The 12,281-nt window shown below is 42.4% G+C and overlaps 1 protein-coding gene across 1 annotated transcript in view; it reads right to left on the reverse strand.

Moving 5' to 3' along the window:
* SLC9A8 (solute carrier family 9 member A8) overlaps positions 1–10,960 on the reverse strand; it is a 29,256-nt gene extending 18,296 nt beyond the window's left edge. Inside the window, exons 1-4 of the mRNA XM_074604723.1 lie at positions 10,835–10,960; positions 9,882–10,060; positions 7,449–7,529; positions 2,550–2,608 (exon numbers count right to left, since the gene is read on the reverse strand). Of these exons, the coding sequence (XP_074460824.1) occupies positions 2,550–2,608; positions 7,449–7,529; positions 9,882–10,060; positions 10,835–10,842 (327 nt within the window). The 5' untranslated portion in view covers positions 10,843–10,960. The remainder of the gene's footprint in view (positions 1–2,549; positions 2,609–7,448; positions 7,530–9,881; positions 10,061–10,834) is intronic.
* Between the last annotated feature and the right edge of the window lie 1,321 nt (positions 10,961–12,281).

Consider the following 12,281-nt stretch of genomic DNA (forward strand, 5'->3'; position numbering starts at 1 on the left):
TGTCTGTACCAGCGATAATCATCTTAAAGGATTTGGGGGACTTAGAAAATAAAACTCATCCTTTATACGGAAATGCTCTAGTCCATTATTCTGCACGCACAATTCCGTGCATCGATGGCTAACACTATCTAGTTTCTGTCAATACAGTAACTGCACTAGAACAAAACCCCCACGTACTTGATTAACTACACTGTTTAAAAGCCCCTGAAAGCAGAGCTGGACAGGGAGGTGAGAAATAATGAAAAGGAAGGACTGCATTTGTGCTGCAGTGAAGCAGAGACCAGGAGAGTAAAACATCAGGACTGTAATTATCAGCCATGCAAGCCAGCAAGAATCACCAGCAAGTACAAGGTCCACTGAAGACTTAGGAAGGCATGATTGCAAGAAATAACATTACAAAGTTCTTAGGGCAGGCATACGATTCAAGATTTGCTATATACACAGACATAGCCTGCAGTTATATATTCTGGGTTTTTTTTTCCATATCAGAGAAGCAAAAATTCCCTAAATTTAAAACCATTTAAAACCATTTTATAGAGCACATAATAATTATTGATTTGAACATTTCACATCTGAAATTATGACAGCCTATGTTAAAACCTAAGCTTTAATACAGTGAAAGTAACTTACATAAGCAAATAATAATGTGGTATCTGTGACCCTTTACCTTAGCTGATAATGTGACCAACCGGACACAGCATCCCCAGTGCCTCCCAAGATGTGACCAATGCTTACCAGAAATAAACTACATAATTCACTAGCTATGATCAATATTTCCTTTGTTTATAGAATCAGTGCTCAAATCAGAGCATACTTTAAGCTTGGGGTTTTTTTCCCCTACATATTTAATCTTCTTCAGATTATTTAACCAATAAGAAGCTACTTTAAAATGCTGATTTTGTGGCTGTTTAACTGACTTTCAATTTTAAGTCAAATCCAGTTGACACAAATTAGGAATGAAAAAACACTAAGCAGTGCACCACCCACTGTTTCTAATAAGCAAATATGTAAAAATGAAATATCACAGCATGACTCTTGAACTACGTAATTGCTTAAATGAATGCACACAGAATTAGTGTAGCTAGTTGACAAAAAAAGAAGTACAATATGTAATTAAAAAGCTACATCTGATTGAAAATCTGTGCATTTTAATGTATTTCAACTAAGGGGGAAGAAAATAATATCTTCCTTTAGGGAAATAACTGCCAAGAAATATTAAGCTGCAAGCTAGGATTAAAATTCACTACTCAGAGCAAGATTTTCAGCTTGCTAATATAAATCCTGTTTAAAAGTGGCAATTCAAATCACCGTGATTTCAATCAACTCACTGATTTAATCCTAATAAACTGTTTGATCCTATGAAACAAAAATCACAATATAAGTACTGCAAGATTTTAAATTAAAGCAGGAAGAGTGAAGAGTTCGTTGCTTTGATGATGTGGATAAAGTGTAGGAGGCAAAATCCTTGCTTTGCTGTAGCCTTCACCTCTTGGAGACGCTTCTGCCAGGATTCTACCTCCCTAGGGAAGCCTCTGTAACTCCACACGTGCACAGATAAGACCTCATAGCATCACACACTAATTCAGATTGGAGGGGACCTCTGGAGGTGTCTGATCCAAGCCCCTGCTTAAAGCAGGGCCAACTCAGAGCAACTTCAGCTGCTCAAGGCTTTATCCAGCCAAGTTTTAATATCTTTGTGGATGGAGATTCCCACAATCTCTCTGGTCACATGGTTTGGTGGCCACCACTGGTAACATTTTCTTCCTAATATGTAAGTCCATAAAGCACCAGGCAGCAGGACAAAGACAAGCTTCTGCACAGAAGCTTTGCCTGTATTTTCTGCTGTAAATAAAGCTTAAATCATGTTTCCATTGTCTCAGCCAGCGTGAAAAATGCTGCTGCTTGAGGCACACTGGCTTCAGCAGTTTTTCTACAAGCAGCAATGGAGTACCCAAGGAACATGCCATGCTGAATGGATTGCTTTGTGAACTGTCTGTTCTTAGCACCACAATTTGTTACAGTTTTAAGCATAAGTAAATAAAATAAGAGAGTCACATGACTTTTAGCACAGCTATTCTGGAGAAGTGCTGCTTTTTACCTCTGTGAAGTCAATGTTAACATCTTCAGGTAGAACCAGTGACTTTACAACCTATCAGAACACATATTTTTTTCTATGAAAACCTACAAAACTGACTCCAAAAGGAGGAAGAGGACTAAATACAGTCAAAAAATATGCAAGACAAATAACTGAATATTTTTTACTGTAACTGATCCCAAAGATGCCCAGCAGCACTTCCTACCATGTATCTAACAGGAACAGATTTGATACCATAGAAAGGATTACTCAGGGGAAAAAAAAAATCATGTAGAAAACGTCCAGCAGGATCAGGACCTCAAATTGGCTGTATTATCATTAAAAGAACCCCAAACTTTGGCATCAGTATATAAGTTTTTCAAAATTACATCTAAAGAAACAAAAATTACAAACAGTCTTATTTTAAACATTTAAGGATTGCTCTACAATTAAAAAGTAATTGCTTCAAAAATACCTTCCAGTTGGCCAGCTTTTGAGCCTCTATGATTTTTATAAAAGCTCCCATAAGGATACCTAGGAGAGAATGAGATAACATTCTGAAATATTGACAAAACACACCACTGTTTCTGTTACCTGTTTATTGACTCTTCATCAACAAAGATTTAAAAGTGAAAACAAGGCAAAACATAAAGCAAAAAGTCTTTCATTCCTAAATCACAAAAACAGAAAGTGGTTTGGGGTCTGATATATGACAGTGTCCAATAAATTACATAATTACACAGCTTCCCTATGCAAAAGATTGTCACTTGGGATATCCAAATACTGAACACGCATGAATGATTCATAAAGGTAACAGGTTTAACTACTCAAAAACACTTCTCATCTAAGCTGCATTCAAATAAAATTCCACCTTTCTTGCTAAAGCATCAGGAAGTTATGAGTTAGATATCTGTGTGACAAAACAAAACTTTCATGTCACCTCAATGCTATTTGCAGTGTTAACACAGCTTAAGGGAAATCAATCTTCTCCACAGAAGTGAATTTTGTCCCAATGAAATCATAGCACTTACTGGCAATGAAGTAGGCAACAAATTCCAATCAGGGTGGAGACGCTGTCAGAACTACTTCCCAAATGAATAACACATCTTTTAAGTCATGTAGAAATACTAATTTGACTATAAAAGAATTTTATCAAGGGTCCTGCAAACTCAATGCTTAAAGGTTATCGTGCTTAAAGGTTATCCTCCTATACATCTTCAAATAGATAAGACACAAAACTCCAAACCAACAAGATTTCTTCTGTAAGTCATGAAGATAATTCATGAACTGTCATTAATTGCTTTCAAGGAGTTATGAGGAATTTGTTTTCACTCAGATTCCAGATCTGTGTTTCTGCATAGTTGTATTTTATTATTTACAGAATGGAGACTTCATAGTCAAACACTGGGATTTAGAAGTAACATACACTGAATGAAAGGAAAAAAGTGGCTAAGAAGCTTAAAGCATGCTTTTCTGTAACTCATGTGTTTTTATTCTCTCATGCTGTAGCTATCAAAAGAGTCTTACAAATAGCATCACATGGATTACTGCTGATGGATGTGTCATACACACAAAGCCAGGAGGCTTAAGCCTTCTTTCATACAAAAATACGTGAAGGCATTGGTCCCAGAGGACAGAAATAATTGTTCCATGAAATGGTTTACAGGGAAAGGAAGAGCAAAACGTTAATGAAGGAACATCAAAGGTCTGCTGTTCTTTGAAGGAGGATAGAATGCAGATACAGCCACTCACGTGCCATATAAACACAGGTCTCGGTACTAACAGTCAGGCTTTCCATTCTGGAATGGGCGCTGTGTCAGAAGCCAAGGACCAGAACATTTCTAATTTTTGCAGAGCAGCAACATTGTCTTCAGCTGGTACAGGCAGTACTTGTATCACTTAACAAGAAACTCACGTGAGGAAAAAACAAACCACAGCAACCAGAGCCTATACATCTGAAGGCACAGACTTCAGGAAGTGTACTTCCTGAACAAACTTTCATTATTTTATGAATGAGTATTGAGAGCCCTCACGTGAAACTGTGTTTAGAGGGAATGTAAAAGAAAAGAGAATCTCTTAACTCATTTCTGCTGAAGTGGAAGGGCTCCAGCACAACTTTGTGAAATTGGACCCCTGTGAGTAGGCCAACCATGGCCTGTGGGCTACAAGCTGGGCATCGCTATCCTACAAGCTCCAGAGGCTTAAGTAAAAGGCTGGTCTCAGTCTCTTTCAGAGGAAGAGCTAATCACAAGCTGACCCTAGCAACAGCATCATGGACAGACAAGGTCCTTTTATGATATCAAAAGTTAAATGAACAATACAAATGTAAGGCCACAGCAGAGGTTAAGGGAAAAGGATGAACCTGAATCATACAACTTACACCTTTATATAGCACGAGTTACTTCTAGCTGCATATTACACACAACAGTACTACTAATATAAGATTATGCTAAGCAAAGTCACGAAAGAGGGCTGCACAAAATAATGCATCACCAAGAGGGTTTAATAGCAGCAGAATCAAACTTTGACGCTGTTTTTTAAAACCTGTCCCACACATCCTTACAAACTACTCTTCTTATATGACTTGATTAACGAACGCAGTTTTTGTTCAACTGGTTCCATCTATTAAATCAGGTAGATCAGTTTTGTCAAAGGGCTAATTGGAAAGCTAAGGTTAATCTAAACCTCATTCTTTTGAAAATGCTATTGAATTTTCTTATTACAACCAACTTTTGTTTTTCCTGAGAATGTGTTAAAAGTCAGTAACAAATCAAAGAAGAATTTTTCTGGCAACCACTTTTACCACCAAAATTCCAGTAAATTTTAGGGACAAAGATCAAAATCCAGCCTTAGAGAATGCACTCCCATCCTGTCCACCAGCAGAGTAACATGCCCTAGAAATTGTAAACCAGAAGCTGCTGAGCAGCTTAGACAATGGGAGGAAAAACAGTCATGAAAATCATACTTATCTTCTCTGCTGCCATTTTTATTAGCCCTCAATAACTGCCTGAGAACATTTGCTTAATTTACAAGTCAAAATAGCACAAACTTCACTTCTGGCACTGAGAGCAAAACTGGATACCTGAAACTCAAGCTGCGCTCTTGCAGCTGTGTAGATCGTTACCAGTAAGAGGTTCACTGACCAGCAATTAGCTGGCAATTCCAATGATCATACAGATGCCACGTCCTGTCAACAGAACTGACAGTAGTTTAAATATGACTGAGTCAATAAACTAAATAAATAAGGCTTAAGTGACACAGGACATCTGTTAGCTGGGCTGCTACTACGTATAACACTCTCTTGACTTAGTGGAATTGCATTTGCTGGTATCATCCCATCTGGTTTGGGAGACAGACTACAGCTATATGTGGTTCACACCGAAAACCAAACTGTGCAAGTTTCCTATATGCCCTCTATGTGAAAATACAAGAGACGCAATGCTGCTCCTTCTTGCCCATCTTGAGTAGCAGTGACAGGCCCAGCACATGAACAAGCCTTTGTTGGGACTGACAGGAGCACTGAACATACCAGCACCACTAAGAGCCTTGTCCGGCTGCTGAGATGCCAAGAACAAGAAACAGAAAGAGAAGAATGTCTGTGCCTCTGCTGCTCTCTGCAAAGCCCGGCAGGAGCAGTGATGCAAGCTTGCCTAGCACAGCTCAGCACTGCCCAGTAGCTGGCTTGGGGCAGAATATAAGGAATGACAGTAAAGAAAATCCAAAACTATGCCAGCAAGAGCAATCAACATACTGCTGCATTTTAAATTGGGAATTATGCTTAAATTTAGCTACTTAAAAACAATGGTAACTAAACTGATTAGAAGCCAAAATAACACCTTTCACACAGATTTCTGTGTGCAAAGAAGACTGATAGTGAAAGGATAGTAATGTCCTTTTGGAACCTTTCAAGACACTGGAAGATATACTACACAAGACATCTCACCTGTCCATGGCAATAATGTAAGGGAAGGAAAGAGAAGTGTGTCAATAGTGAATCAAACACTCCATGGTTTCTATGGGGATGACAGAGTAAGTCAGGATGATGTGCAGCAGTTCTGATCTTTCTATGTCCTACTACGGTAGGCAGAAGCATAAACGCACTGAGGTCTGATGGATGCTGCTCCTATAAAGATGAGGTGTCCATGCAATACCCAGGAAATCCATACCAGCACCATGACAGATTTCTTACAGGTCTATTTGTTTTTCAGCATGTCTCTTTCAGCTTCAATACCTTCTACTATGCTAGCAATGTGATATGGTCTGCATGAGAGTTATCTAAAAATTCAGGGAGTCATGCCTGCAGGAAAATATGTTTTTCTTTCTGCTAAGTAACGGCTCTAAGATTTTCTCAATCTAGCATCAAAGATGCAAGAAGATCCTTGTTTTCCAGAAAGCATAAGGTACTGACAAGCACCAGAAAGCTTACTTCCTCCCATTGAGAAACTGTGTGAAAATACAGTTAAGAAATATGAGAGAAGGTGGTACCAGCAAAGTCCAGGAGAAAGTAAAAAAATCTACCTGCTCAACAAGTATTACACTCCTCCATGCTACGTTAGGATTATAGCTAAGCATCTTTCTCTTTTTGTTGTATTTTTACAATGGCTGTCACTGAAAGTCTCACTAGTAATAGAAGCAAAAATGTGACAGATTCTTGTAAACAAGTAACAGAGACAGCTGAAAAACTGTTGCTGGCATTAGTTATACCGGGTTCTTTAAACATTATGTTAGACAGCATGTAGAGAAAAAAATAAATGTATTTGGCCTGATCTCCTCCCCATTTACAGCATACAAATAAATTAAATTATCCTAACATAAAACTACCAGCTTAGGAATACTCCAAATTTAATTCAAACTAAGTAAGCACTTGATCTTCATTAAAGGTGGCATTCTTACAGCTCAAGTCATAGGAAGAGCTCTTGTCATGGTACTACAGGGATAGTTAAGCATCTGGCCAACCGGGCAAGTTTTCAGGATACAATTACAGTCCCCAGCTAGATTAAAATCACATATACAGACATAATTCTACCAAAACTAATACAAACACATGTACCACTTCAAAGGGAAGGCCAGAGTCTCGCTGGCAGGGAGTGATACAGTATCTTGTCCTACAGTGCAGATGCAAAAAATAGAGGAAGCTGCCAAAGTACTTCATAGTCACATCCCTATCATTTTACTGGGCCAGTCTCTACATATACACTCATTTCTTGACTTCTTCCATTAATTTCATTCTATGAATTGGTTGTTTTCTTCACTGCATCCAATTTTCTGCATTTCTGGTGATGGTTAACACACATCAGAGCATTATTTCAAGTACAGACTACTGAGAGATTCTGAATTAATAAAAATTCAATATAAAAATGTCATGGTTACTCACCCAAAGAAACAACAGCTACACTTTCTGGTAAAAAATGAAGACGGTATTTTATCAGTAAATGCACCAATATGATGCAGATAGCTGTGAAGGAAAAAATATAAATTGTAGATTTAGAAATGTTAGAAGAGAATAAAATAGGCTTTTAAGTACTATTTCTAAAACACACTCAGCAAAACTACTCCTAATGATTTAGTAGAAATACACTGTACTTTAATGCAGACTCAAACTGGTGTTTACTTTAAAATGCTGTAATAGAAACTGCAGCATTTCAGAAGCTGACTAACAAGCAACTCACACATTTGGCTGCCAACTGCCAGACTACAGGAGCAATAGCTTCATCGTGTATCCCAAGCAAAGTTTTTATTCACCTGTCAATCAGTATTACTGAGTTTCGTATCAATTTCCTGCCTGTTAAACATGAAAAATATGCATCCAGTAAAGACATCTGTGTTAAAAGCTATGGATCTATCTTTGGGATAGATCCATAAAGACATCCGGACAATACAGATTTCCAGCAAACTCCCATGCAAGCACAAACATGCTTTCTATTTAGCAGATCTAATCATCAGCTCCTTTCTACCAGCTTTTGACTACTTTCCTTTGGCAATAAACCAAAAAGCAACCATAGCCTAAGAAGTAACTCCCACCACTATAAATATTATGGCAGCCTGGTATATTCTTTAGCTGTTGGTCACCCATTCCTTGAGTGACACTGCTCAGTTTGTATCTGGCAGCATACCATCTGCTCCAGGCACTTGCACATATCAGGAGTATAACAATCAGGCAAGTGTTCTGGACAGGCTAAAAGAACATTTGAGTGTTCCCTTAAGGAAGAGCACAGTAAAAGCATATAACATAACAGAAGGGAATTCATGGATCACATGAACATGGCAGAATAGAGGCATGACTTTGAAAGTGAAGTGGTGTTTGAACAGATAAACAAGCCATAGAAATCTGAGGTCGGAGACCTACTCATGCTACTTCAGGCACTTTAAATGTGGGGCTTGGCTTTGACACAACACAGTTCAGAATGGATCTGCTTCTGGGACTATTCCAGTTTAGAAAATGTTAAAGGCCATTTTACAGCTCGTGACATTCAGATTTAAGAGTATGGTATACACATGCATTTTCATTCTTCCTACACTCTTAAACCAGAGATTATGAATGGGAATAACTATGAACAATAAGCTTTTATACTGGCTTTACTTTGTTCAGGGAACTCCCCTGACCTGAGGGTGATGCTTTTAAGATCCATTAAGTTATCAGACTAGCATAAATAGGCTGGAACACAGCCAAAAAAAAATCATAGCTCTGTTCTAGAGAATACAATTTTACCATGAATGGCACTTTTAAAATCCACGAGACACACATATTCAGAAATTGTATTTTAATCTTAGAAGTCTTCCAGTCTACTGCATTTTACTTTGGTCTCTTTTTCGTTTGTGTTCAAATCTTAATATGCCATTTAACTCTGGGAAAACATTAACCCTTTTGGAAGACAGACAGATACTTCAGAAATAAGCAGAAGCCTTCTACTTTTTGCTGCACTTAATAATAGTTATTTATAGGAGACAAAATTTTATTTTTTTTTACACCCAAATGATTTGCTGAAGTTTCTGCATTGCTGTCAACTCTGTACCTATTATTTTCTCCATTTGCTACTGGAAAGAATAACTACTTAGAAGACTAGGTGGCCTGTCTTTCATAGAAAAGTCTCTCAGTGTAGCTTGCTTTGGAGGAACCAAGCACACAAAGGAGAACAGAAAAACCCTTAACCCTCCATGAAAGTTATGTTATTGTTACAGTTTTGACTACAGCATTGCTCTAAGCAATGAGAGATAACTACACTCTATTAAAGAAAGGTAACAGCCCAGACTTACAGAAAAGTTGAGCGTGCATCTGCCATTCAAAACACCTCTATGTGGCAATCCATATGTTATTATTGTACTCTTGTAGGAATGTTAGACAGTAAGAACAGACAGGAAGATACTGAACTCTAGTACTTGTGCACGTAAATCTGACTGCCTTCTATTGGCTTATATAACGAAATATCTCACGGCTGTCCATAAGTACTAGAATTAGTTAAATTGATGTCTAGTACGCTCTCCTCAAAGACAGCTGCAAGCACTGTGGAGTATTCTGACAGTGTCTTTTTCATACATGAACACATGCCATGTGCTTGACAAAGAAGGCAAAGACAATTAAACGTCGTGTTTGCACTTTGAGACCACAGTGCAAAAGTTTGTAATGGTCCTCCGCTTGGGAGGATCAGGCAGTTATATACTCAACTTTCTAAATCCCTGTGCCTGTACAATATTCAACTTCACAGAGAGAAAACCACAGGAGAAATAAAATGCTATGATTTTGAAAGCTGGCCTATGTCCTCAGATATGGCGTATGATTAACAGAGATTAAAAAACTTTCATCATTCACCTAATACAAGAAGACTAAAAAAAATTGTCATGCCACTAGATTGCTCCTCTTGCTGTGCTTGGACTCCAGTCTGAACTGGAAGGATAGGTTTAGCAGGTGTAGGTACCACCAGTTTGGTAGTAGCAGCCAGCGTAGTGTGGAGGGTGACATTGATGACTTCATAGGTGGCATTTGCAGACCTGTCAGGATAATATAATACGTGATTATACTGGATGGGAGCAGCGTGATAAAGACTTAGCCTTCTAAAGACACGCACACATGAAACCACCACCAGATCATGCTGAATTTGTACTAGTGACCAACATGTTACAGTTGCTTTTTAAACGTGTTCTCTGATTACAAAAAAATATGTAAGTTCAGATGCGTGGCGCTGATTATCGCTGAGTTCCTTCACACGCTGCAGACACCAAATACTCTGCACTGCAGCCTGGGATGCAGGTGAAAGCCTGACACAGAGAGGATGCACTAGCTCATTTAGCCTGTCGAGTGTAACAAACCCGCTGTGTCAGGCCAGCAGCACCCGCAGGGACTGCGCTTGCCAGCTCCCGCAGCCCTCCCTGCCGCGCAGGGTCGCTCCAGGGCCGGCCTCCCCCTCCCGTGGGCGGGATGCTCCCGGACCCGCTCCAGAAACAAATCAAAGAGAAGAGAACCCCGCTCCAGCCCAGGGGTAGGCACAGCCCCTCGGGCTGCCCCCGCTACACGGCGGGCCGGGCGGCCCCGCAGCTCTCAGCCGCCCCTCAGGCCCCCGGCGCCGCGCTGAGCGGAGAGGCCGGCAGCGAAGGGCTGGGGACGCTGCTCCCCGCCGCAGGCCCTCGCTGAGGTGAAAGGCGACCCCGCCGGGCACACAGCAGCGAGGCCCTGTCCCGGCAGCGACGCCATCCCGCCACCAGGGCCCGGGGGAGTGGGCCACCCGCTCCCGCCGCCCGCGGCCCGCCCGCCGCCGCCGCACTCACTCCGCCATCGCGCCGACCGCCGACTCAAACCTCCCACCGCGGGGCCGCCCCGCACAGCCACTTCCGGGGCTCCTGGGCGACGCTCTAGCGGGCGCGTCCGCAGTCTCGATGGTCGGCCTGCGGGGAGGGTGGCGGAGGGGCGCCAGCGCGCATGCGCGCGGGGCGGCCGCCGGCGTCCTGCCAGCGGGCGCGTGATCGGGGGGGGACACTCGGGGGGGGACACTGCGGGGGGAGGGGGCTGTCACGTGAGCGCGGGGGCGGCTGCGCGCGCGCTGGGCCGCGAGCTGTCCTGGCGTTGCGTGGCGACGCCGCGCCGTCATGCGCGGGGGCTGCGGTGTGATGTCACCGTGCCCGCGCGGCGGCCGCCGTCGCCCCCTGTCCCCTGCCTGGCGTCGTGTCCCTCAGCCGCCATTGCCCCATGGTTCCGTGTTCCTCAGCCAGCACTGCCTGCCGCCGTGTCCCCCAGAGCCACCATCACCCAGGGGCACCTTCTCCCTCAGCCATCATTGTCTGGCACCGTGTCCCTCAGCCGTCATCACCCCGCAGCTCCATGTCACTCAGCCGCCATCACCCCTTATCGCTCAGCACTGCCTGGTGCCATGTCCCTTGGCCGCCATTGTTCCATGGCTCCTCGTCCCTCAGTTGCTATGGCCTTATACCTTCTTCAGTTGCCGTTCTCTGGTGGCGCTCTCTGCTTCAGTTGCCGTTGTCCGGCAGCTCCTTGTCCCTCAGCAGCAGTCACCCAGTGGCTCCTTGTCCCTTGGTCGTTGTTACCTGGCAGCTCCTTCCCTGACACTATTGCCTGTCTCCTTTCCCCTCAGCTGCCATTGCCTGGTGGCTCTTTGTCCCTCAACTGCCATCACCCAAGCTCACAAGAAATCCCTTGTGCTTAAGCGGAGACGGAGGTCATGGTAGCACAGGGTTATTGTTTCAGAGGGTACGCTGGAAACCTGGGTATAATGACTGCAAAAGTGTGCTGGAGCATCATGTCAAAATATTCTGCGGTGCCTAAAATCACAAAATGGATCCTGACTTTTAAAATAAGACGTGTTCAACCTGCGGCTCCCCTAAGCCTTTCCGCTGTCTGAGCAGGCCGGGGAAAGCGCACAGCTGAGCCATGGTCAGCTTTTACTGCTCAGCCACAGAATGAGGATGTAGCCTTACAGCAAAAAGAGGCAAATGAGCAGTTAGCCAGTTAACATCAAGCTGAATCAGAAAGCCACTGCCTCAAAATCAGTGTCAAAATGCTCTTGAATTAAAATATCATCCAGTTGTCAGCCTTACCTGGTGCAAGTTGCAAATGCCCTCCTCTGGTACAGGCTGCTGCTGTGACTTGGGTCTCTTAAGCTCTCCCACAATCAGGTCTCACCTGGAAAATGGGGCTAATTAGCGCCTCCCAACTTACAGGGACAGTCATGGACATACATACACCCAGTCTCCCAAAGTC

The sequence above is a fragment of the Larus michahellis genome, chromosome 12 (assembly GCF_964199755.1).
Source record: "Larus michahellis chromosome 12, bLarMic1.1, whole genome shotgun sequence".
Classification (NCBI taxonomy): domain Eukaryota; kingdom Metazoa; phylum Chordata; class Aves; order Charadriiformes; family Laridae; genus Larus; species Larus michahellis.